Raw genomic sequence first — 26,443 nt, forward strand, 5'->3', positions numbered from 1 at the left:
ACAGTGGAGAATGTTGGAACCTGAGTAATATTAAAACGTCTAAACTGTAAGCAGAATCAAGATAATTACTTAGTAACTTGCTTTTGATGGCTATCATTTCAGTAAGCTGGTATTCTGCAACCAGCTAGACACACTTTTTAAAGTGTGAAAACAGACAGGCCCAACTCTCATTCACCATGTTCCATATACACAAAAAAGCTAAGGGAAAAATAATTCTGGCAATAATTTTATGCCAGCCACACGTCCCGTCTCTCCAGCCCAGGTTTACCCCGTCACCCCACTGCGGTCCCGGCTCAGGCCCAACCCGGCCCCCTCGCACGGAGAACCCCCTCACACGGAGGCGCTATTGCCGCCCTCGCTGCCGCCGAGCCCGAGCCAGTTTCCCACACGGGTGCCCGGGCAGCTGCTCCCCTACAAGGGCAACAGACAGGGGAGACACCGGGCTGTTACCCTAGCAAGGGCATAGCGCCCTGACCGGCTGCACGGCCGCCGTCACAGCCGGTCCTCAGAGCGGCCGGCCCGGGCTGGCCCCTCACAGCCTGAGGGGACGGCGGCTCCCGGCCCCGCAGCCGGCCCGGCAGAGGCCCACACCGCCAACCACGGCCGGCCCGCCGCTCCCCTCCGCATGGCGGGTTGGGCGAGTCCGCCGCTGTGCCGGTCTGGGGGCACAGGGAGAGCCCAAAGCGCCAAGCGGGGGAGTGCGGGGGCTGGCGTGCGGATCCTGGTGCTCACCTGCGCGCCGCCGGCGGGGCTTGCCCGTCCCGGCCGCCATCATCGCCATCACCGCTCCGCCCGCCGACCTCTCACCCGGGGCGGAGCCGCTGCCGCGGCAGGGCCGGGCGAGGCGGCAGCGCGGAGCCGAGGGGTTTGTCTGGAGGGGCTGAGCTGAGGTGAGCTGAGGTGAGGTGGTGCCCTTGTGGTTTATAATTCAGCCGTGTATTACAGGCTGAGGCTGGCAGCCTCTGCGTCCCAGCCTGGGTATTGTACCGCCAGAGGAGGGGCTAGGGTCTCTGCTGTTATTAGGAGGGAGTTTGGTGAGTATTAATAGAACGTTTCACATCATTCAGATCCTGACCACTTGCCGCTGAAACCTCCTAAAAGATTCAGTTGGAAACCGGATTAAGTATTAAGGCCGGAGACCATCTGCGAACTCATCACCAGTAAATCCCTGGAGCAGCGCAGTGGGTGCTTGGGGTGCGCTTCGAGGCTGTAAGTACATTGTGAAGTTCCTGAGGGCTGAAAATGCAACAGGACTGGCGTTCGAAAGTATGTTAAATTGTTTTGGCGGGATTAGTAACACTCTGTAAAATGAAGAGCTTAAATTGTACAACGTGTAGTAAGAAAGTATGTGGCAATGACCTGGTTAAAATAACAGGCTAGAAAGGATAGGTTTCAGTGACACACAGATGTCAAAATGGGCCGTGAAAAATAGAAAGTGAGTTGTTTATTCTTTGAATGAAGAAGGTCACACACAGATGCTTTTTAAGCTTTTTGTGAGTTGTCCCCCTTTTCTGAGCATCCAGATAGGTTCATTATCTGTCTGTTATATCATGTAGGGGCACTGGTATTTGGCCAACATCAACCCACCACATTCAGTCAGACATAAAGGGAAAGGCTGAGGACATTGCATGGAGATGTCTGTGTTTTGATGAATAATTACCTAATTAACCAGGTGTAGGGCTAACTGACACTCAGAGTGATCATATAATCAGGTTTAGGCCTATGGCATTACTTAAAACCATAACGATTATGGCTGCTGCTATGCGATATCACATGGGATAACCAGACTTGATTTTATTTGTAATTCATGGTCCTGGCTATGTAAAACGTGGTAGGTACTTGACATTACTTTGTTATTTTTAGCAAGAAAGTTTTACATTTTAATACCTAGAGGTAAAAGGCTACTGAACTTGTCCACCCTAGACACTAGAAAGAAGTAAATGAAAATCTTGACTGGACTGTTGATATAAACTGGCATGGTGTTGGGATCAGTGCTTTCACATCCCAGACATAGTCAGGGCTGAGCAGAAGCTCCTCTGGTCAGAATAGTCACAGAAAATGTAGTGTGTCATGGGCATGCACACTTGGCGTGCACTGAGCCCAGACTTGGTCTGTGTTAGCTGCAGTTTTATATATGTGTCTCCAGTAGTCACTGAAACCTTCAAGCTTCTTAAGATGACCCAGATGGTACTTGAAAAATTGTTTCCCCATAGAGAATGCATGTTGTTTCCTGTCTGTAATGCTGTCTCCTGCAAATATGAGGAGTGGAATAACATAGCATACACCTCTTAAAAATGAATTTTCCCTTATTTTCTAATTATGTAGTCTTAATATTTGTCTAGGTTGTTCTTATTGCTCTATTAACATTTTTTTGATAATGTGATTGTTTTCAGCCTCTGTTTTAAATTCGTGTGATATAATACTGTCCTCTTTATAATAAATTTTCATGCCAGAAGAACACAGTCAAACAATAATGGCAGTTGATGAACTTCAAGCCATAATACAAAGATGCGTAAGTAGTTTACATTCCGTAGAAGAAACAAGTCTTAAGTAGTGTGAGTTTCTCTTTGTATATTATACTGAAAGCCAAAAAAGACAAAAGACAAGTCAGCTGTCAGTAGAACTCCTCATGGGGCAGCTAAGTTCAGCCTCTGTGTTTCATTTCATTGCTTCTCTGTGGTGCTTTTCCCAAAATGCTTGATTATTTATTTCTGCTTCTTGGAGAAGGAAGTGTTCTTGTACCTAGGAACAAAAGCTGGTTTTTTGTAGAAAACAATCTTCCAAACAGATTGCAGTAGTCTAGACTTAGTGCTATTGAAATACTGCCTTGTCTTATGTAGTAACTTATTGGCTTTTTTAATATGTGAAAAATGCATAAAAATGATAATGATGCTGCATATAATTTTGAAATGAAAGCATGGATTTTCTTATTTCTTATTTGACTTTAATAGGGATGGAGTTAAACATTCATATTTTCTTTCTAGCAAATCCTGGAAGAAGCTGATTTCAAAGGAGAAGATTTTAATCTATTTCAGGTAGCCGGTCAGAAATGTCTGGAAGACGGACATGCAGCTCAGTTATTAGAAGTAATTCAAAATGAGAAAAACAAGGTGAGTTTAAGTTTGCACTACATATTAGTGTTTATTAACATCTTTAAATATAAAACTGCTTATTAAGAGGGGAAAGCTCCTTTCCCTGTGGAGCAAGGATGTGCATATGAATAGCTAATAAGTTGCCCTGTGTCAAGTGCACATTATTTTATATTCAGGTTGCTCACAGAAACCCAAGTCACAGGAATCTTCACAATACCATTAATAACTCTACTTCTGTGTGCGAAACAAAGAGAAAAGGAAGCAGAAAAGCATAATTAGGAGAAAGCAACAGTGTTCCACTTCTGCAGGACAGGGATTTCAGGGTGTACTGGGTCTGGCTAGCATGGATTTGGCTTTCTTCATGGCAGCCTGCATAGTGCTGTGGTTTAGATTTATGGCCAAAAAGGTGCTGATAATACACCAATGTTTCAACTGCTGCTGATCAGTGCTTGTGCAGAATCAAGGCCTTTTCTGTTTCTCAGCCTATCCCCAGTAAGCAGGGAATTTGGGAGGAGACACAGCTGGGACAGCTGACCCAAAGCAGTGAGATATTTCACACCATACAACATGGTGCTCAGCAGTAAAAACATGCAGATGAGGACCAATTCCAAAGGAGCTGTTGCTTGGAGGCTGGCTGGGCATTGTTCTCTTTGTGGGAGTTGATCTGCATTACTCCCCGTCATACCCGTTGTCTTTTGTCTTTCACTTATTACATTGTCCTTATCTTTGGAGTTACTCTGTTTTGCTCTTTTGACTCTTGCCCCCATCCCACTGAGAGAGAAGAGCAAGCAAGCAGCTGAGGGATGCTTAGTTGCTGTCTGGGGTCAGCCTACCACAAATGGATATAATAATATTGACCAACTGTTGGAGCCATCTGGGCTGATGCTAATTTGAAATACTGGTGTCTGTGGGCATTAGGGATGCTGGGACAGTATACCAAACTGAACAGAGATAAATAGGAAGTTCAGAAAAAAAGTGAACAGTAGAATATTTTAGCAATGTTACATGGGGTTCACAATCTGGTTTTGAATTTTGTGAGTTTGGAGTAGCAACTGAAAGTCTCAATCCCCTCATGAATAATTTGTCTAGATGTTCTTTCAGCAGAAGTCCTCTGCTCAGTCCTGTTTTAAATGTATTGTCACAGACATTTAGAAGTGTATGTTGACATGTCAATATTAATAATTAGAAGAAAACTATGCAAAATATGTGGCTGTGTTTATAGGTACAGGGAGAGAATACAATGTGTATCGAATTATGGAAAGAGTTGCTAAATACTCAATGACAGTGACAGTAATGGTTACAACCAGGACATTGATCTGTTGTTGCTTTATGTATATATATATACAATCTTTCTGGTTTTAGAAGACATCCAGTTTTGGTTTATTTTCTGAAAAATCTGTTTTTTAGGTTATCATCAAGAATATGGGTTGGAATCTCATTTCTCCTCTTGTTAGATGTATTTTCATGTATAAACAAGAAGACGATAAGCGAGAACAATGCCTGAGGATACTTGATCAGTTGGCACAGGTATGATTTTGAAATACATGATTATTGATACAACATAGTTAAGGAAGTTCTGCACAAAAAGGGGTGGTAGATCATTAATCCATAAAGCTAGTACACAAACATATTTATACAATTTGATTCTGATAATATTTGCATAATGAATCTACATCACTACTTGGATAAGCTGCTCTTAGTTTAATGCTCCCTTGCTTCAATTTAAAGGTACAGAGAATTCTAAATTCATGATGCATGGTCAATGGGTAGGGCTCTTTGTTTGGAAGTAGTAGGCTCAACATCAGAAGTGTGGTCTTCACATTAAAATGAGCTAAGTTGATCTAAAGGACACAATCTTACCTGACTTAGCTAGCTTGAGTAAAACTTACAGTATGTTGCTAAATGTGTTTTCTAGTATCTAATTCAAGGTCTCTGTTCATGTTCTCTCTTTAGTTGTTTCAAAACCATTCTGCAAGATCTTGCCATTTTCCACTTACCTGTATCTAAATAGCATTTATTATTCTCTTTTCTATGAATCACTCTGCAAAGTCTTTTCCTTAAATCATTCACCCTTCTTCAATATGAGAATCATTACCTGATTATTCTGATGAAGTAGGAGCAGAAAAATATTTTAACCTGTAAAAAACTCATTGTCTTTAATTTTTGCACTCCAGAACCCACTTGCAAACTTTATAGCTTGAGTTAAACTCACACTCAAATTCTACTTCTCTCTCTGCTCCTAAGGATTACTTTGCAAAGATACTGTGAGGTTTTTACATAAAAATCAGAATTAGTGTCAATTTTTACTATTATGTTTTCAGCTTATATGAAAGTGTACACACAGGTATGCTCTACAGTACATGTTAATTGTAGGCAGTAGACAGTACTTACTGTTTCATATTTGTTTTCCTAAATCTTATCATGGATGTTCAGCTCTTCTCCCTTACATTCAGGAACTTCTGTATTGGAGTTTGCATGTGTTTAATTTTTTTGGTTATGACCATGGTTATTTAAAAATATGCATTGTTCTTCTCTTGCAGCTCTGCAATCCAAAGGAACTTTTTTTGGGTTTACTTGAGCAGATTGAACAGACTTCTGGAGAGCAAGTGTGTCAAACTGTCATGTTATTGCTTCAGCCTTTGCAGACAGGTGGGATTCAGTTTATCATGTGATTTCTGAAGTAAATTATTTTCTCATTTATTTATTAATTTAGTTTAGCCTTTGCTGGAACAGTTTTAGAATACATCTGTCCTGACAAGCTTTACAGTCTACTATGTTCTGCAAAATAATACAAGGCATACATTTCATGCTTATATTGGCCTGTTAGGAAAAGATTTTAGACAGGACTAATAGCATCAGTCGAAAAAGCAATTTCAGCTATTTTTCATCATTTACAAGAATGTGCTCCTATGACAATTTGTATTTAGAGATGTAAAGCACTCCTACTGTGGTTGCAGAAATAGGGAATCACATGGATTTGTGAAATTCTTTATTATTTGACTTTTAAAACATGGTATTCTATTTTTTTATAGTATAAAACTGTCACTTTGATTGAAGTATGTTGAAATACTTTATTGGTGGGGGGGGAACGTTATTCTGGCTTACAAACAAAAATGTAAAATGTTGGGTTTGGCCACTCTCTAAGTAGGTAGCAAGCAGCTTCTGTTTTGTTATGTGACATGAAATTAAGATGCTCTGTTGTGCATCAAGCTGAAGTCTGATTGTAGCAATATCCAGGATATGTTATTGTATTATGTTAGATTTTAACAAGAGAAATAGGTGGTTTTTTGGATGCCAATCTGCAATTTGTCTGCACTGAGTCCAGCTAAAGTGGAGAGCCTCTAGTGCTACTTCCTCAGTCTGGGACAATCTCTGTTATTTTTGCCATGGAGTAAAAGCCAATCAGTTCTCAGCAGAAAAACTGGTCTGTAATTTCTGGTTTTGTCAAGCACAAAAGGAGTGAGGTAATAAATGGATTTTCCAGGTCAGATATGTATAATTTCACTTTGCCCAGGTCTAGAAGAGCAGATTTTTTTTTAATTTTTTTTATCCTCATCCTGGTGCTGAGGAGAAAGGAAGAACACAGGAATGCATGACAGATTTAATATTTGTTATTTGCAAATATATGGCCATGTTGACTACAGTATATTAAACTAAGCGATGATGTTTGATCTTATTGGATTTGCTGAGGTGATCTCAGGTATCAGTCCCTCTCCTTCCCAGAAAAAAAAATGTTTTCTCTACCTAGTCACATTGTTTTTCTTCATGTTTTCCTCTACTAAGTAAATAATAACTTGATGTCTCAAAATGTTCTCTCTTTTTTCCCCTTTTTTATTTTCTTACCCCCAGTGCTTTTGAAACTTCAGAACAAGAAGGCCTACTCAGTGGGTTTGTCATTGGCTGTGATTATGAATCAACTCACTCCCTTACCTGTACCTTACACCAAACAACAAATCCAAGAAGATAAACTTGGTCTCTGTCAATGTTGTAATGCAGTGCTGGACTTCGCTAAACCTTTTGTGAATGAAGTTGTTAAAAATATCGAAAAGTCATCAGAATGCAATGACATGGAGCTGAAAGAAGAATTAATAAAATTGTGAGCATTTTGTGTCTGTATTGTATATTCCTGTAACTTAACAAAATGAATAGTAGGCATTTATTATATAGGTAGCAAATAAATAATCTTTTAGTGTTTTATAATAGCCAACATATATCTAACTAATGTGGTATTTTGACAACCCCTAAATAGGCCTTATATATTTCTGCTTTCTGTTTAGTAGAGGGAAATGGTAAAGAACTGTTAGTTGCTGCATTGAGAAGCTGATTTGGTATTCCTCTGTTCCTCAAATATACAACTGTGAGAATAATCATAGTCTGGAGGTGAAGTCTGAGTAATGCCTCTACAGGAGATATTGGGGTTTTATTTTTTTATTCTCTTTGGAATACCTAGAACAGCAACAGCTGATATGAATATAGGGATTATTCTTGGTCATCAATGACACTATCACTAAGTCTGTACTTAACTGTATTGATGATTTATTCCACCCCTTTCTTTTTCAGCTGTATGAAAAGCCTGAAATACCCATTATTGACAGCTCAACTTGAACAACTTGAGGGCATTGAAGAACATCCTTTTCGGCATTTTGCAACTGAAATTATAGTGAGTGAAGTTGAAATTAATTACAGTGTGTGCAGAAGCAGTGGTCTAGTTCACAACTGCCTGTAATTAGTTCTGTAATTTTGGTTTCTGTATTGGTTAGTGGGGTGACTTACTGGGCTTTCCTGCCTTTCCTGTTGGGCACAGTCTGAAACCATGTTTTTAATGCTAATTATGAATTACCTTTTCTTCTCTTTCTCAATAAACTTCTGTTTATGGCATTAGTGAGAGCTGAAGCTAAGGTCAGTAAGTCACGCTTTGACATCTTGCATAATTCTAATTTTCCAAAATGTGCCATCCTTGATGTTGGGTTTGGACAGCTCCAGAACAGTGAGCTGACCTTGATCTCCCCATTTCTCTGTAACTTGTACAAGAGGAGTTACACTATGTCCTCAGCCATGTGAAGGGTGTGAGGGGGTAACCGCTGTGGTATTTCTGATGTACAAATGTCAGGTGTTCCTTGTGTTGTGCATCATGGGAAAGAAAGGCCATACAAAGCAAACCTAACTTCAAATCAGGGCATGCCTTTAGGAGCTAAATGTTGTTTTCCATATTGATTTGTGAGAAAAAACCAAAATACTGAGTATTCTGTGATCTGAAAAACACAGATTCTGTGACATAATGTTTCAATGAATTTATTGTTACTGATAGCATTGGGGATAAAGGAGTTTGCAGATGGTCTTCATTCTGTCTTTTGATAGCTTTTGTGTGCTTGACTTAGCTATCTTAGAAACATTTTTCTAACACTAGTTATTTTTCCTCCAGGATTTTTTTGTGTGTGTTTGTGTATATATCATAAATATCACATATTTCTATTAACTTTTATAATACAAACATAACATTTAAATTAATTTATATGCATGCTGTACAAGAGAATATATGTAAATACATATTACATTTTAAAGCTAGAGCTTTAAAACTTAATTGGTATACAGATATTTTAAAGGCAACTATAGGAAATCTGTTTTTAATTTTTAGGACATCTTGTGGAATATAGGAGAATTGATACCATTAGTGTTTGTACATCATAAAAGCAAAGGTCCACAGTGGGAGGATCAGGAGTTTGCAGACATAGAGCGAAAGAATTCCGCCGAGTCTTTGGCATGTCTGTCATATCTCATCTTTGCTCAGCATTTGGGTGTCGAATGCTTTCCAGTGGTTTTTAGGTAAGAACTATTCCTTCTTGCATATTTTAAGTCTGTACTTTGAAGATTCTTTGTGAGTGGAAAAGAACTTTATTTTTGAATAGTTAAGAATGAAAACTGTATTTCAGTAATATTAATTTTATGTCAACATTTATGCATTTATATTTTATATAACTTATATAAAGAACATACTCATACAATATGTTTTTTATATAGCAAAAGTTATGTTATATAAAGAATATAATAACTAAATAACTAAATTATGTAACTAAATATAGTTATAAAACTACTACTGTAGTTTAATTTTAGATGAGCTGTCCTTTGAAACATGCTATTTTGATTAGTCACATGCTAAAAATTAATGTGTATTAATTGTTCATTTACATATCTGTAGACAGTTTACCTGTAAGTTCTTAACAGTGGTTTGACTTACATTTTTTGTCTATTTTAAAAATCAGTTATTTTAGAGATTTTAAGTTTTTAAAAGAATACTAATCCTGCCAAATATATTAATTATGCAAATGTATATGGCTTATGCAGTTTAATGTATCCTGATTCTTCTCTTCTAGTCCTTCATACCTTCTGCTGTGCAATATGACACATATTGAGGTGCTACTGAAAAGGTAGGGTTTGTGGATGTGATCTTTTACTATAATGCCTAAAAACAAATTTGACATATAAATAAGTTCAGAGGAGGTTTATAAACTTGAGCATTAAAATGGCAAGTTCTGCTACAAGATGGCTTCTCTTACTAAGATGCAGAAGTTGTCTAAACGTTTATGTATTGTTTTCATCTTGTATTGTGATATCATTTTTAGAAACTTTATTCTGAAAATGTAAAATTAGTAGTTTAAACACTATGCAGAATAATTTGTGTTTACTTATTTGCCATTCTATAACAATTATTGCCAAATGCAACTATTGTGAAAATATTTATTTGAATGTAATCTGACATGATATGCAAAATGATTAAGGGTAACACTTTCTAAAGGAAACCAAACTTTTCTATATATACCAAGGAGGGAAAAAAGTAATTTTTTTGGATGTGAAGAGATGAATCTAATGTTCAATACCTCATCAGCAAGTTTAGTCTAAAAATCTTTGGGAAGAATAATGAAGATTCTATATTTAAAAAATAGAATGCAAATTGTTGAGGGACAAGTTCTTGTTGACCTCTGTTCTACTAATTCTTCTGAAATATCAACTTTCTTTTTAATTAACATCTTAAATTTTATTTTTTTTTCTAGAACAGAAGAATCTGTATTATCCAAAGGACTTGTAAGTTGGTTTTTTTAAATTGAATTTTCAATGTTAGAATGTTTTATTTTTCCAGTTTAAAGAATGGTAAAACTTTTGTTTCCCCTTCTAAGAGAGGTATAGCTGATAGTTCAGATAATAGTTCCAGAAATATTTTGAGGCCTAATTAAATATTCTTCCGTCTTACAAATACCTGTATTTATTGAACTTTACAGTCCTGCATAAAGTTTAAATTACTGCTGTCACTTATTTCAGCTGCTTGGAATTTACAATATCTGAATGAGTATTTATGAGTGAAAGCTGTTTTAGCCATGAAATGTTAAGCTGATAGATTAATGTCCTGTATATGTGCATAGTGTTGGCATCTTTCTTTTCTTTTCTGCACCTTTTCTGCAGGATCTGTTTGAGAGCTGTTTATTGAGAATGGAAGACAACAGCCTTCTCCATCACTATTTAGAATTCAGAAACTTTATTAATGTACCTCAGGTAATAAGAAACAGTGTACAGAAGTCTTCAAAGTTTGATTAGAAATAATACCTAGCTGTCCTCTAGGTGTTTGAGAGAGGGGCATCTTACTAGACCTTTATACATCTGTGCTGTTAAATTGGAACCTTCAACGTCGTGCTATACAGAATTGTCTTTTCTACCTGCTGCACCATGAAGTGTCAGTGACAATTGAAATACACCCAGTAGTGTATGTACAGCTCACTGAAGCAGGTGGGCACATATCTTAACTGAAAGGTGGCGCTTGCCACCTTTTGTCTCCTTGCCAATCTGCTGCTTGGCCACATTCTTACCTGAAACCAACAGTACAAGAACAAGAATAGTGTTCTTGCAGATCAGCCCTGGGATTATGACCAGTGGGGCTAGCATGAATTTCTCTGATGAGAATCTTCTATAATCATCTGGATATTCTCAAGTGTGCTGTGGGTTTTTTGTTTAGTTCAGTTTTTTTTAAAGTCTTTAATAGATTTTAGTCAATGTGATGTAGTGTAAAAATCTGTATGTAGTTTTAAATTTTATTTCCTTTTTCTGATTGCAGGATTTAGTGAAAATTATGACCCTTTGTCCCATGGAGCATATGGTATGTTAAGTGGCCTGCAGAATCAGTTGGATTCTGAATGCCGAATTAATTTTTTTTAGAAGTCATCTGATAAACATCTCTGTTTTCTTTAGGGAAAGAAGAGTTTAAATATTTTGCAGTTGTTCATAAATAAGTTTGATACAGAGGGAAAATACACATTACTCAGGTATGCATCCAAATTACTCTAGATTGTGTAATATCAGCCCTAGTGCAGCTTCATTGCATCAATACAATGATTTCTGACAGAATTTCCATCTGATAAGCCACATTAATTTTACTATGTTAATTTTTGGATAAATAATGAATTTCAATTGCCTCATTTAAAATTAGCTGTCTTACATAAGCCAGCATTTGAAGGTTACATAGTCATACTGTTCTTCTGTGGTAAAACTCCCACTTAGTGAATGTTATCTAAGTTTTGAGCTAACTCTATGAGCAGCTTTAAAAATATAATATCTTTGTTTTGTTTGTTTGAAGGTGTTTACTGAAGACAAGCAACCATGCTGGTGTGGAAGGATACATCATTAAAAATATAAAAGATCAGATTCACTTGGCGTTAACGGTGAGGCTGTTGCCAATAAAAACCAAGTTGCCTTCTCAAATTCTATCAGTATGGTGTTGGGAAAATGTCTACAACTTAAAATTTGAGTGATGCATTCAAAAAATCCACTTTGAAAAGACACACAAGATTAGAAAAGTTTATTAAAAATATTACTTTGGCTTTTTCTGTCTTCGCATATTTAGGTTATAATTTTACAGTTGTATTTTTGATTGCACTATCTTATTGTATTTTTTAAGAAGTTATTACCTTTTCTGTGCTTGAAAATACATTTCTTTCTTAAAGTGGAACTGCTCAGTATATTGTTTGATCCCTACAGTTCCTCATTTTAAAAATATAATTAAAATATTACAGTCCAGATAGAATTATTAATTTTTCTTTGCTTTTATGATGACAGTCAGCATTTTATTATGAGTGCTTTGCAAATGATAAATCCATCATGAGGGGCTGGGCTAGATCAAAGCCATTTTAATCTCATATTTTATAATAATTATACCAGAAAGTTGGGAAAATTAATTAAACTAAATGATTAACTTTTTACTCTGCAGCTTTAGAATTCTCTTATTACATTTCTTCCATTTCTTTCCTGGCTGTCAAAAAGATAAATAATTTTTAAATTATGAATAGGCTGGTTTGTGTACTTCCTTCACAGGTCAATATTAGAAAACATTTCTTCCAGTGTTTGATTCCTTTTTTTTAAACTATTCTGGCTTATGCAAGTTATTGTTACATTATTTAAGACCTAAATTTTGCATTTAGTTGACCTTTTTTTGTATTTTTTTTTTTCAGAAGGAGTATGATAACAGTTGGTTTACAGGACATCACCTGATCTCCCTTCTAGATTTAGTACTTTCACTTCCAGAAGGTGCTGAGACTGATCTTCTGCAAAACTCAGACAGGTAAGTTGTAATCACAATTAAAAGCTTTTCTCCTTTTTTCTTTATTGAAAAAGACTTTAAACTACCTTACTACAATAATATATGCTGTCATGTCATTAATGAGGTGACAACGTCAATGTATTTTAAGGTTTTGGAACTAGAAATGGAAATGGTCACTTACTTTAGCCAGCTCTGCATAGAAGAATGTCACAATGCCATTATGTTAATTTTTAACAATAAAAAAGGATGTCCTCCTCCATTCTCTGAGGATGTAAGACTTCAGAAATGACATAACTAATGGGTAAAGTATTATTTCCTCAGGAATGTATGGTTTGTCAGCTTTCTGCAGAAGCACTCGGACGAATAAAAGCAATGTGGTGTGGTGTCTAAAATGATACAGGGGAATAGCAATTATTAGATGCAACCTATGGTGCAAGGCATCTTTGAGGCAGTTTCACACATTGCTACTGGGAATCCAGTGTCTTATAAGTAGGATTACAGATCCACCTGAATGGTAAATAACTGCATTAAAAAAAAAAACAAACTGAAATGTGTCTGAAAAATCTTGTGTATACAGGGTAAGTTTTCCTATATGATGATGCTTGGGCTTGTAAATCAGTGGGGAGGTAATGCCCAGATGGAGACATACCTGCTTTAAAAAAAAGCCCATAAGTATGATGTTTAACTGTACTTGTTATCTGGAAAAAAAAACAATAAATAATTTGTGCTCAAAAGAATAGTGAAGGAAAAGGAAAAAAAAATACTTTAGAAAGCACACTCAAAAGTAAAAATTCAGTACAGGAATAAAGAAAATTGTCACACTAGTTTCAAATGAACTTTGGATCACCAGTGATACATACTGTAAATTCTGTGATAATGTTCTGTCTCTTGAGAGAGCTCTTTCCCTCACAATCACCAGCTTTCTCCAACCTGATGACAGTTTCAGTTTTACTTGCAGACTGAACTGTTGTAGGGACATCACTACACTCTGGTGCTCTAGGTGGAGCTATACTGCTCAACAGATGGGGGTTTGCTTTTTGTGCAAATGGATACTCCTAGCATGTCTGGCTAAGGGACAATCTGTATGTTTTTAATTCACAGGATTATGGCATCACTAAATCTGCTGAGATACGTAGTCATTAAGGATTGTGAAAGTGACAATCAGGTACGAACTATTTCGTGTGAAAATGATTGATTAGCTGAGAGGTGAATTCACATGAACACTGTTACCCTTGATTCAAAAACCATGGGTTTTGCATTTTTCTTTGCAATGGCTAGTTCCCCAGAAATGATGCTTTTATTAAGCAAAACAAACTAATCCTTTTACTCTGCCTGTTGAACTGTGATCTATGTCCATAACATCAGAGTATGTCACCACAAAATCACATACCAAACAAGTATTCTGAAATGAAAAAATTTATTTTTATTGTTATTTTTGCTTATTATTTGCTGGTATCCCTCAAACTTCCAGTTCTTTATAGCAATAATAATAATACAATAATATAATTTTCTGGTTTCTAAAGTACAGAAAAAAAATCTGATTGACTTTTAGACTAATTTGAGATCTAGGAATAAATTTTGTAAGTGCCTAATAATGTTACTAATCTAAGTAGAATAACAGTGAATAACTTGTACTGATTGCCAAAACTGTAATGAAGATGAAAAGCAAAAATAGCTTTCAGTGGGGGCATTTCTAATTTACTGTTCATGTAATTAGTTAATATTGATAGACTGTATCTGTTGTCATATTTAAGGGGTGATTACTATTTAAATACACATAATGGTCTCCTCAGTTACATATAAATACATAGCTTTGTATGAAAAGTAAGAATTCCTCTTTTCTTAATAAAAAACTACATGTAGTAGTATTCAGCTACTCTAACAGTGCTGTCTAGTACCTGGCAAGAGAATGTCCATACAGTTTGAGGAAAAAATAGCATCACATCTTCTGAACATTTTCCCTTAAATTTAGCCTCTGTCAGTTCTTCTTGACTTCCTCCCTGTCTCTCTTAATACAGTGCAAGTGAGGCAGAAAGAAAATGCCTCCTTTCACGTCAGTTCAGATATTTTGATTGCTGTGTAACAAGCATTTTCATTAATCAAGTTTAAAAATAAGTGTTTTTCTGAAAAGTTCCTTGTTTTAGCCACATTATGGTGGAAGTAATTACTGTTCTTCCTATTTAAACTGTTAACTGTGCCATTTAGTATTAAAATGTGGTGAATTTTCCACTGTCGTTAGTGGATTCACTCTATTTAACAGTGAAAATTCTTATTTTTATCATCCTTATTCTGCCCTTTGAGAATACTGCCTGAAGAAAGGAGTTGTATAAATGGCTCCTATATCTAAGGACACAAAGGCTTCTTTGTATTTGTTTCCTTCCACAGCAGTTTGTAGCAAACCCAAGCCTATTTTCCTCTCTGTAACCTTGAACAGCCTTGGTTTTGAGCATCTTTTCCTTGCACCTTCTGCTCCCGAGTGCCATTATTGTAAACTCCTTCTTTCTACCCATCTCAAACTGGGGAGAATTTTGTTGTCACTGTGGCTGCCATGCAGAAGTTTGGGAGAGTAGCAGATCCAGTAACATTCTTACAATGCTTTTAAAATGCAATATAGACAATTGGGAAGCATGATATTTATCATAATTTTCATTTGGCATTGCAATATAGTGTTAATTTAGGAATGTTAATCGAAATACTTGTTCTGGGTTACTGCTGAATTATCTGAGAGGAGCCTTCAACTGCCATTTACTTGCTTCAGAGAAAGGGTCTAGAACCTCCCCTCCAACACATCAAGATTCTTTCAGCTTTGCTTACAAGAACAAGTTGAAAATGTGCATTTCCATTGCTGTAGTTACCACCTACACACTAAGTCCTCCCTCCCTCTGCACCCTTTTTTTTTCTGACTGCTTCATCAGGCAGTCAACAAACAATGTAAAGGAGAGGAAGAGGAGCTTAAACATCCATCAAAATGCTGTTCATACTTAAATGCATGAGTCTGAATTACTTTTTTTTCTCTTTTCCTCCCACCACAGAGGTGTCTGTTAGAAAAACTAGTCAAAAATCTTGTGCTCAAAAGCTTAGTATTGCAATGCTTCTTCAAAACTGTTTTGTAACCTTCTCTGTTCTGTTTCACTAGACTGGTGTATGGACCACACTTGGCAAGATAGAGCAGAATTTCTTAAAACCACTGCGTGTGGGACTCAATATGTCAAAAGCACATTATGAAGCAGAAATAAAAAATAAGAAAGAAAACAGAAAAGGTCGGGTTTTGTTGTTTTTTTGTTCTTAGCTTTATTCATATCTAGAAACTTCAGTAATCGTTTAGAAAAGAGGAACTGGTGAATGCTGACTAGATCAGGTTTTATTTAATTGTTGACACTATTCCAAACTTTAAATAATAATTCGGTAGTTGCCGTATTAAATTTTTCATAATTGGGCAGAAAAATCTGAACTTACCTGTCATCACATTTGTAAATATTATGGAAACCTGATAGAACTGTCAAATGAAGACTTTCAAAGCTTGTTCTGCATTTATACTTTTGATTTTAATGTTACAAAGGAGAAACTAAGTTTCTCTGAATATATATAACCCTTAGGTTTCTTACCAGGTGTGGGAGGGTTAATGAGAAAAAATAAGTCACAGTGCTCTCTAAAGCCTGAAGCATTACATTCATTTCTTTAATACATAATTTTTTTTAATCTGACACACAGAATCAGATTCTGCTCTGGGTTAAGCAGACACATTGCATGGGGTACAAGAGCTGTAGCTGCTTTAGGCAGTCTCTCTGTATGTCAGATCCTCTGTTCCTTGTAGTCTCCAGTATAATTAAGATAGCCGAAGGAATTTGTGTCTGCTACTAAAAATGTCAATACAGCTTTTTGCCCCTAGTCTTATCTTCTTCTGTTGCAAACTATTTACTTAGGAGGCAAAGAAGGGGATTTTTTTCTCAAGACAACCTGTGGATATCTTTCTAAAGGAAATCCTTCAAAGTTAATCAGGAAGCTTTTTTCTTAAGTGCCTCTTACACTTCTCTAGCCTTCAACAAAGTATAAAGACATTTGAGTTTGGGCGAGAACATCTAACTTGTAACTGTAAATGGTTTAGCTTTCTTCCCTAGTGTTTAATTTTGTAAGCATTACATTGCATTTCAAATATGTGGTCTGAATATAAGAGGTTTTCCCCTTATTTTTCAGACCTGTCCCTGTAGTTTAGCCTGCTGCAAGTAATCTGTCTGAAACAGAGAAGCCTGCAGCCTTTTCTTAATAAAATAAGTATTTAATGTCGGAATTCATTAAGTCAAGCTAAAGAACCTCCTACTATCTCCCTGGACGTGGAAATACTAAAACTGTATCAAAACCAGGCCAGATAGCATTTTATTTTTTCTTTCAAAGAGCATGTGAGCTCTATAAAATTGGTTCCAGTTGCAGATCATACCTGTTTAGTAATGTAGGCGTTTGTGTTATACAAAGTATAAAGATGCCATCCAATTCTGACCATCTTCCTCTTAAGGTTCAGCATCCTCCGTCATGTGTTTTGTCAATCCCCAGATTTCTGTTCTGAACAATTACTATCATGAAATGCTAACATTTTAAATATTCTTTTAATTCTAAGAGTCACATTGGTTTCTTCATGTTTTCTTCTACAGAAGCACACAGTTCTAACACAGTTTGCTCTGTAACTGTTAGTGGGGAAAAGATGCCTGCGATGACTACTGGAATGCAGCTTCAAGTGAGTTTGCACTTCCCTTCAGTCACTCAGAAGTACTGACTTTTTTTTTCTTCAGTGTGGAGATTAATGTAATGTAAAATGGGTAAAAAATAATCTAATAAAAATAACACTCATCTTTCTTGTCATTTCAGGTTTTACACTCAGCTCTTTTCACATTTGATTTAATAGAAAGTGTTCTAGCTCGAGTAGAAGAACTCATTGAAGTGAAAACAAAAACTGTAATGGATGAAAACAGTTGAGGCAGCTGAAGTGTTTGAATTAACATACTCCTGGCAAGATCATTTGGACTATGGGACTTCAGCTGCAAGGGAGGCTATGGCCCTTTAAAGAAGAGCAATTTAGAGTGGCCTCCAGAAGAACTGCAAATGCTGCTCTTCATAAGTCTTGTTGCTGTTCTTTTTTATTTTCTTTTGCTCTTGTTGCATGTGATTTGCAGATATGGTCTATTTACTCCTCTTCAGAATGTGATGCTTTTTCTTAAGTTTAGAAACTAAAAAGAAAGCAGAGGTGTGTTCTCTGTGGCAAGGAGGTATGGTTAGGCATTTATTTTTTTAAATTCTCAGAAGTTGTTGGGTAATAGTTGCTGACTGGTGTTGTGAATTACAAAGATTTTTATCAAGTGATTGAAGAACTATTAATTAAAAGGATAAGATATTTTTATTAGCACATTTTAATGCTGACAAACAAGCTTCTGTATTTGCAGACAGGACTGTAAGGTACAGATAGATAACAGTATAGAATATTCTACCTATACATAGTAAAAACACTGTGGCAAAGGAAACTAAATTTAAAGAAAAACACATCAACTTTGAGCCAAATAAGATGTTAGAACTTAGTAACATAACAGATAACAATTGTGTTAAAACACATTTTAAGGCTGCATACATACAGCTGCTGTTTTTAGGGGTACCTGTATTATATATACCTTTAATAATACAGTTTTCCTTAAGATATAGTAAATATTTTTGGGAATTATTAATAAACAAATGAGCCTCTAAGGTCAGAACCAAGTTAAAAATAAAGATCATTTTTCTATAGTGCAGCTAAACCACTTTTTTCCCTCCCTAGAAAGCACATTTGGTATCAAGTATGCTATTTTTCACTGTATAGGTGTTTAATACAAATTTCCTTTCCAAATGCGTATGTTGTATGTAGTTTTTTGAAATGTAACTATATTTTTAAGAACATTTTATATTTTGTTTAAAATGTAGCCACTCTATTTATGAATAAAATCCCAAATATTAAATTAATTACAGTGCGATTGGTACTCTTGAAACATCTTCCAAACTGGACTTTTTTCCATTATTTGGGCTTTTGTCACTTCCATTTTGCAACGAGTATCATCTGCCTGGGACTTGGAAGTTATCTTAGAGAAAAGAAAAATAATATGAGTAGAACACAGTGACTTTTAGCTAATAGAATATTCAACGTTTTATTTTTCCAGTAGTAGAAATGCAAAATTATTCAGCAGTGCAATCTGAATTGTGTGTTCTGAAGTAGGTGTTCAGAAATGCTGCACACAGAGGTGATAGTATTTCAACAGGAGTTAACAGGAAACGAAGACATCTGAACTTAACAATGGTAAATAGGAGCCAAACAAGCCCTTACCTAATTTATTTCCTTAAATGCAATTAAGAGCTATTAAGTTACCTTTAACAGTAAAGACTCAGCTAATGCATCAGAGTACCAGTCCTACCCTTAGTGTATTAATGGTTTGTGGTCAGTATTACCTAAAAAGTTCCATTAAGGAAAACCAAGTATTTTATAGTTCTTGACTTTTCCTGAGTAATACACTAACATTTTTAAGTGCATACAACTGGACTTACCTTAGCCATAGTTAGCATTAATTTAACAATTTCAGCAGGATTATGAACTGGTATTACACGTAAATTGCTGCCCAGGAATCTGCACATCAAAATAAATAAGATTACTTTTAGAATATATATTTAATTTGTTATGCCATAAAACTCAAACAGCATTCCTACATGATGTAAACAGCTTTTTAGTGTGCAGTTTTACTTAGAGAGAAGGCTGCTTTTATCTTAAATGGCAAGTGCAGCATTCATGCTGTTTGTAAAGCCATCTGTCCCATTTCTGTACCACTTATTTAGGTGGGATTTGGAAGGGCTCATTTCTTTATCTAGGTCTCTTCAACAATCAATCAGCACTTCTTAAGTATGTGCACATTCAGAGAGAGCTAAACCTTCTTCTGTGATAGTGCTGAAGACTCTTCTCAGTGGCAGTAAAAAACATTAGGGTTGTTTTTATGGCTGTGGAAGAATACAGCAAAGTATCTAAAAACAGTGTGCTAAAAATACTTCAGAATTTGAACTATGTCTGTCATGTATTTTAAATAAAACAACCTGTACTCCAGACACAATTAAAATAATGGGATAATTCCATTACTTTCATGTAAAGACTTGCTCACTCAATGCTTTAACCTAAAATGAATTCTTTCTATAAATAGTGTTGTTCATATGAATTGATTCTTGAGAAAGCATCTGAAGATTTAAAATAGTAGCATGAGTTGTCACTCAGTGAGGTTGTGGAAGAGACATCAAAGCTTAGGCAAGTGCAGAACCTCTCCCCAAGAATTGCACCTTAAGTGTGTAGCAATGACGTTATCTTTGCTGCTGTTTTCTGTTGTAAAGCTAAAACAGGAGAGGGACTTGACAACAAAGCATGAGGAATTTTAAATAACCAAAATGAATTTAAATAATGCAGATGAAGTGCCCAGCTGCTTGCTTGCATAGTCCCCTGTGACCTCCCCTTGTGCCTGCCACCTGTTCTTCCCTGCAATCTGTCTGATGACTTGGACTCATGCACATTAAGACCTCCTGCTGGTAAGGTATCTCATCTGAACTTGTCTGCCAGCTTCTAATTAGCAAAAATAAATGTTACAGGCACTGTCCTTCTCTAAGCATAGGCACTCAGGTCCCTGGTGAGTTTTGCTAAAATGTTATGTCAGAACAAGGGTTGGATTTACATGTAGAGATTAGGGAAATAAATTGATGCAATTTTGCTAATACTAGAATGGGCTAAACAAAGCATGAATGAACAAAATGCAACAAAAAAACCAATCACATGTACTTACACGTACATCCACGAAAATATACTCCTGTAATTAGTTTTGCTTCCAATAACAGCAGGTCTAAACTTAGTATTATTAATTTAAATGATGGACAGAATACTGCCATTTGAACACATCTAGCCTTTCCTCCAAGGTGTTTAAACATACAGATGTACTGAGGTTATTTGTGGAATGCTCATTTAAGCTGTGATGATAAACACTACTTTTCTCCCACATCCCCCATGCTATACACAACTCTACATTAAGTGTTCATGTTGTTAAAAGAACCCTGTAATTTTCTTGTTAATTAAAATAAAAAATAATCCTTCCCTAACTGCAGCAAAACCACAGATAAGAAGAAAGAAGAAGTAATAGAAGATAACCGACTATACTAAGGGGCTTTGTTTTTTAACAAATCCAACAGGTGGCTTGTACTTTCAAAGGACATGGCACAAGTTTCAACCCCACCAAGAGAAGCTCAGTCAGTGATTTACAAACAGCAGAGCTTCAAGCTGCCAGGTAGTAAAAAAATGCATTTAAATAGATATATATTTTTATATATAACTGTCCCTTGTCAACATCAATTTGATATTGCTTGCAATGAAAAAACATTTTTTATTTTAATAAAATTAGTGACTTGCCAAATGGAATACAGTTTCAAAACATCACATTATAGTGATCAGTGCGTGCACAAAAACCATTGTACATAACCACAAAGCAGACTGAGAATTAGCATTTCCATTACCTGAATAATGTGGTCTTGCTGAATGGTGGCTAAACTTTTAAAACCTCTCATGAAAATTTACAACATTTTCACAAACAGGTAATAGATTTCTCACATTTCATCTCATGCACTCTTTATTCATCAGCATTTGGTAGTATGCCCAGGATTTAATGAAACTGGTGCTAGTTACCTCGAGGAGGTAAAGATCAAAGACTTCATTAGAATAGTCATTTCTTTAAGGCCAAGAGTGACAATCAGCTGCAGTTAGGGCTACTGTATCTACAAGGAAAGAGTTCAGACTACAAGCATGGAGCATAATCTGATTGCTGTTGTCAGCAGGTATTTATTAAAATATGCAAGTTTGTTCCAGTCTGTTCCAGTGCACAGTCACCCTCACAGTGAAGAAGTTCTTCCTCATATTCAGGTGAAATTTCCCATGCATCAGTTTCTATCCATTGCTTCTTGTCCTATTTATTCCTAAAATAATACTTCCAAATCTAAGACTGTTATTTAATTTTTTCTTAGCAATATAAAGTTCAGTTTGATGTTGAAATCATACCTTCTCTGAATCCTGAACATGATACTCCATTCTTCTGGTCCATGAAGAGCAGCTGATAAAACCAAAAAGCTGTTCCGATGAATGTTTATGAACTTCTGAATTCTTTTGGAAAACTCTTCTTCCTCTGTCTTATGCAAATCTTGAGTGTCTGACAGTATAAATGCAATGCCTAGTGAGGAAACTGCTGTAAGTGTACAGGGCAGGGCAGTAATGGGATTAAGTTCTCACCACAAACTGGGAAGCACAATTCTTAAAGCAACCATTAGTTTAAAATTAAATGGAACAGAACATTAATGAATTTCCACATCTCTGACAGGGAGATTTGGCCAGTGATGACTAGTAGTTTTAAGATAAAATTACAAATATCTCAGGTTATTTTTCTACCATAACATCAAAAATCACCAACTGTTCAATCCATTCAAAGTAGACACACCTGAATGCCTTTCAGAGCACCTGCTTTCAGAAACAAACAACTGCTATAGTGGAATGAATTTGGAGCAAATGCAAAGGCTGACTGAAAAGCTTAGGAAGTCCTGTTTCTAAATGAAAGAAACAGTTGTAAAATCTTAACAGTTACCTAAACTGTCTACCATGAAAAATGAAACTTACAGCTCTGTAAACTTAAGTTGTTCTGAAAGGGAAAGTTAAGAAAGCTGATATTTAGGAGGGTTGACAACTGAGCATACAAAATTGTATCTCAAAGTGTGCTAGCCCTTAATAGTTCAGGAAAACTATTCCCGAAATAGTTCAGGAAAAATAGTTCAGAAAAAAAAAGTATCTCATCTACGTGTCCAGAACATCTTCTAAAAAGGAAAACCACCTATTTAATGTTTACAGTTTCAGTGATTTCCTAATCAAATCCACTCAAATAATCCTTTCCTCACCTCCTCTGCTACCACCAGCTGTGCAAATTCAACTTGGAAGTTGAAACCCAAAGATGTTGGTTCACTCTTGCATTTACAGCCATGTATACTAAAGATTTTGATAGCAGCTTTGGTATTTAGCATGTTTGCTCAGTTACAACACAAATTTACTGAACAGTTCAGCTGATGATCACCAAATCTCATGTAGCTGCTCTACAACACATCCAAAAAAATAAAATACAATGGAAGTGTTCTATCCCCAACATATCTGTTTCATCCTCTGATTTGCATATAATCATAGTACAGCTCCTTCCACTACTGCACGACATCCCAACAAGGCAGATTTTATTCAGTTTAGTGTAGCCCACAACTAACTGACTGGCCTGATTTTGTACTTCTTTGGATTTTATGATTTATAAGCATAAACTTTAAAGTACTGTACCAGAAAGTGGAAAAATCACAGATCCAGTTTCCACTGACTCTGAATATCGAACTCGGTGTTGTTGCCTCTGCAGAACTGTAGAAATTTCATGATCCTAAATAAATTTTAAAAGGTCATTTTAAAAAGTTTTCAGCAAAGTAAGAAATATTCTTAAAGCATCAGCTGAACCACTATAGATAGACCTTTAGCACTGTTGTTCAACAAAGTATTTTTTATTCCACTTAAAATTTTAAGAAGTATGAAACTGTTAAACATGAAAAATTAAGGAAATTTTGAAGTATTTGATTGGAAGTTACAAAGAGTCAATAACAAAATTCTGCATGTGAACGTTCAGTTTGTCTCAGGAAACTCTTGCATAAATAATGCATAAAGAAGCTTAAACATTTTACAGTCTGTTTTGGTAAGATATGCTAAAGGAGGATTTGCAGAAGTGAGGATCATACAGTAGTGTTTCTATGACTCTGGTTAATTAGGCTGCATTATTTTCACAGATGTCAGCATCTCAGCTGGAAAATTGTTCAGAAATTCTATATGGGACATGATTTTCTTTAAAGCTTTTTGACAGAATGCAATCCACATAGGAAAACTAGAACACTGCACTATGCAGCATAATCATGGAATGTATTTGGATATATTTTTCAGCCTGTAAAAAGCATTTCTGCAGTAAGTTCCACAGAAGCTGCACGAACACACATATATTAAAGATTAAATCACTGAACCATTTTAGCTAATGTTCTTTAACCTACCCCTTCAAAACACAGCCAGCCTGCTAATATGGAGAAGTGCCATGATTTAGTGGAAGAGTACAACAGAAAATCTAGATTGCAAGTGAACCTTGAAGGAGGCATTAACCATAAATGTCACGCTTTCAATTGGTCTGGAAAGGGAACACTCAGTGGCAAATGCTTGTAAGGTTTAGCTACATTTTAGAAAAAAAAAATCTCAGCCTCAAAGCAACTGCTGAATTATTTAATGTACAAATATAAACAATAGCTATATGAAAATGTTAGCTCATAACCAAAACTGATACAGAAAAGCCATCCTGGATTTGCATTCAGTTACCTCCATCACTTTGCTTATGGGGAGCCCTTACTAAGAGCAGTAGTTTTGACTATTGCTGGGGATAGGAGTGAGTTATGCTGGTAAAGCTGATGAAATCACTCCCACCGTATTATGGCACAAACATGCACAGTTTGTTTTACAGGCTGTAAATTCCAAAATAAGCAGGCAAGTGTAAGCTTTAAACTGAGGCGATTCGGGAATTACTTCAGCACGGCTCACCCATTTACACAGTGGAGATGGGGTGATAACCTTGTCAGCCAAACTAGCATAAGACACCCTTGCTTGTGAATCAAAGCTCTCTTGCCTCTCAATTCTTGCCAGCTGGCATGAAATTTGCTTCAGCTGCAGGAGCTAATTACCAGCTCCTTAACATACCCTTTCACTTTACTTGGGAGCAGAGTCAAGGCTTCTGATGTTAACAGATAAAATATATATTAATACCTGTAAGACTCAGTATTTTAAACTGAATTATGTACTTATGGAGTAATTATCTACCCCCCATGTTGATACTGTATAGGAAAAAAATAAAATATTTAGGGAGGAATTCAGAAAATTCAGCAACATATCTGATGGAATTATTTATAGAGCAAACTGAAAGAGGCATCAGTGCGGTGCAAAAACGATGAGTCAGGAGAATATCCTAAAGCAGTGTAGCTCGGAATAGCAGGTGGCAAGAATACTAAATAGATATGGAAGTAGTTAGAAAATACAGCTGCACACAAAAAGAGCCAGTATTCTAATAGGAGCAGCTTCAGACTAATATATGTTTCATCCTGAAAAAATTGTATTCATTGACACTGAATAAAATGTTTGCATATACAGAATATAGGAAATTCTTCTTCCTTTCCTTTCCTAGTCAGATGCTGGTCTTGACAAACAGTACCCTACCTGGAGAGATGTGCTCATAATGACCGTCGTTATCCACCTTGTCTGCTCCTGCCCGCAACTTCCTGCCATTCTTTCTAGTGGTTTAATGGCTCTGCAGTGAGGTGCCACTTCTGAAAACTTTAGGAAAAGAGAGACAACTATTTCCTGCCAGTTAACAAGGTGATATGTCTGAAGGACACGGACACATTAAAGAGTTGATCAAAAACCAGCGGAGCGCCAGCAGGAGAGAGAGGCAGCCCCGAGCCTGGGCCTGGAGGCTCCCGTTAGCCCCAGTGAGGCCTCAACTGCCCCAAACGCCACCCTCAGCCGGTTCCAATGAAGCCTCAGCCAGCCCCAATACAGCCTCAATTACCTCCTCCCCGGCCTGAAACCTATCCCAGCGCTGGGCTGGAACCCCTGGCGCTCCGGGAGGGCGGGAAGGGAGCGGGGCCCGCCCTCACCCTCAGCCCCTCAGGGAGCCGCGCGGCGCTGGAGCCAGAGCTCAGGGAATGTTCGTATGGGCCGCGAATTCTGCAGCTGTTTCTGGGCAAGAACAGGCCAAGTTATTTCCTCCAGAAGTTATATAAACACAGAAGTTTCACAGGACAAAAATGGGAAAGCGAGAGACAGCACCACTTTCAGTGAAAAAGAAGTACTGAGTGTGTTGAAGGTGCTTCTTTAGTCAAGTAAGAGGAAATAATACTTCCACATGGTCAGGAATAGCTGGGATGCTGAACCATGAAAAGCACTGGTATCCAGCGCTGCTCTTTACTCAGACATGAGTCTGGCTTCTCATACTATCCTCTGAAACTGCTGCTATTTTTACAAAAAATCAGATATTTTAGTAGTAAAAGCTTTTTCTTTTTAATCACTTTTTAGGGCATTTTAAAATAGAAGAAACTAACCTCATTTATGTATTTTAAACAATTCTATGCATTTATATAGCAAATTGTTTGGTTTGCATAGAAATAATTAGACGTTGTAATAATTTAAAAATTACTCTTCTTTTTCTTCTAGACAAGACATGGATTCACATCTGATTTCCCTCTCCTGTTGGTCAAACGCACCCAGGCCCTGCTCTGCAAGGCTATGCAAATGTCATGCTATGTTACATAGTAAGTAACATATTTCTAATACTGAAATTTTGAGTATTTGTGAAAGTCAGCATATTAAAGGAAAGTAACAGATGTTTTGGGTATCCCAGCTGTAATGTTCTAGAGAGCAGTGACAGGACCCTCAAATTGAAACTGTGTTCTGTAACACTGGAAGCATGTGCTCTGACTGCATACAAAAACCAGGGACTTAAGAAGATCAGGAATTACTTTAAAGTCCAATTATAAAATAATGGAGCAGTTTTATGATGAGGATTGGAGATTCTGCTGACATTTATCAATATGAATTTTGAATTTATGCATATGATGAATGAATTTGTTTCACTACTCGACGGGGTAAAGA

At 36.6% G+C, this 26,443-nt stretch overlaps 3 protein-coding genes across 9 annotated transcripts in view; 1 reads left to right on the forward strand and 2 right to left on the reverse strand.

Annotated features, from left to right (window-relative positions):
• RPAP2 (RNA polymerase II associated protein 2) overlaps positions 1-825 on the reverse strand; it is a 35,608-nt gene extending 34,783 nt beyond the window's left edge. The window contains exon 1 of one of the 2 annotated variants that reach the window (XR_008841097.1): positions 733-799. Coding sequence is in view for 1 of the 2 variants with exons in the window: in XM_056497924.1 (XP_056353899.1) it covers positions 733-781 (49 nt within the window). In the remaining variant the exon portion in view is untranslated. Of the gene's footprint in view, positions 1-732 lie in introns of both variants that reach the window. The other variant, XM_056497924.1, reaches the window with a different exon arrangement.
• GLMN (glomulin, FKBP associated protein) lies at positions 818-18,651 on the forward strand. 4 transcript variants are annotated; one of them, XM_056497928.1, is made up of 20 exons: positions 818-900; positions 1,068-1,209; positions 2,394-2,512; positions 2,985-3,110; positions 4,500-4,619; positions 5,633-5,741; positions 6,942-7,188; positions 7,653-7,752; positions 8,728-8,915; positions 9,464-9,517; positions 10,142-10,172; positions 10,548-10,637; positions 11,194-11,235; positions 11,328-11,401; positions 11,713-11,797; positions 12,584-12,693; positions 13,774-13,837; positions 15,809-15,932; positions 17,319-17,401; positions 17,533-18,651. In XM_056497928.1, exons 3-20 carry the CDS (start codon positions 2,447-2,449, stop codon positions 17,638-17,640), a joined length of 1,821 nt encoding a protein of 606 aa, XP_056353903.1. In that variant the 5' UTR covers positions 818-900; positions 1,068-1,209; positions 2,394-2,446; the 3' UTR covers positions 17,641-18,651. The 4 variants fall into 4 exon arrangements, with proteins under 4 accessions (XP_056353903.1, XP_056353901.1, XP_056353902.1 ...); XM_056497926.1 differs by having other exon boundaries at positions 2,454-2,512; XM_056497927.1 differs by having other exon boundaries at positions 818-890.
• Positions 18,042-25,505, reverse strand: C8H1orf146 (chromosome 8 C1orf146 homolog). 3 transcript variants are annotated; one of them, XM_056497930.1, is made up of 6 exons: positions 25,362-25,505; positions 25,010-25,126; positions 23,060-23,153; positions 21,755-21,923; positions 19,228-19,306; positions 18,042-18,767 (listed from the first exon to the last, which is right to left on the reverse strand). In XM_056497930.1, the coding sequence occupies exons 2-6, from the start codon at positions 25,076-25,078 to the stop codon at positions 18,648-18,650; spliced, it is 531 nt and encodes a 176-aa protein (XP_056353905.1). In that variant the 5' UTR covers positions 25,079-25,126; positions 25,362-25,505; the 3' UTR covers positions 18,042-18,647. The 3 variants fall into 3 exon arrangements, with proteins under 3 accessions (XP_056353905.1, XP_056353907.1, XP_056353906.1); XM_056497932.1 differs by having other exon boundaries at positions 21,755-21,902; positions 25,362-25,483; XM_056497931.1 differs by lacking the exon at positions 25,362-25,505 and having other exon boundaries at positions 25,010-25,329.
• Between the last annotated feature and the right edge of the window lie 938 nt (positions 25,506-26,443).

The sequence above is a fragment of the Oenanthe melanoleuca genome, chromosome 8 (genome assembly GCF_029582105.1).
Source record: "Oenanthe melanoleuca isolate GR-GAL-2019-014 chromosome 8, OMel1.0, whole genome shotgun sequence".
NCBI lineage: Eukaryota > Metazoa > Chordata > Aves > Passeriformes > Muscicapidae > Oenanthe > Oenanthe melanoleuca.

What these genes read in the sequence shown, in the direction of transcription:
- C8H1orf146 (XM_056497930.1), bottom strand. Translation starts at nt 25,078, where the DNA reads ATGGCAGGAAGTTGCGGGCAGGAGCAGACAAGGTGGATAACGACGGTC. An exon ending in TTATGAGCACATCTCTCCAG is followed by an intron (nt 23,154 to 25,009) that starts GTAGGGTACTGT and finishes AAATTTATTTAG; the next exon opens with GATCATGAAATTTCTACAGT. An exon ending in ATGTTCAGGATTCAGAGAAG is followed by an intron (nt 19,307 to 21,754) that starts GTATGATTTCAA and finishes TTTGATGTGCAG; the next exon opens with ATTCCTGGGCAGCAATTTAC.
- GLMN (XM_056497928.1), top strand. Translation starts at nt 2,447, where the DNA reads ATGCCAGAAGAACACAGTCAAACAATAATGGCAGTTGATGAACTTCAA. An exon ending in ATTTTGCAACTGAAATTATA is followed by an intron (nt 7,753 to 8,727) that starts GTGAGTGAAGTT and finishes TTTAATTTTTAG; the next exon opens with GACATCTTGTGGAATATAGG. An exon ending in CTGTATTATCCAAAGGACTT is followed by an intron (nt 10,173 to 10,547) that starts GTAAGTTGGTTT and finishes CCTTTTCTGCAG; the next exon opens with GATCTGTTTGAGAGCTGTTT.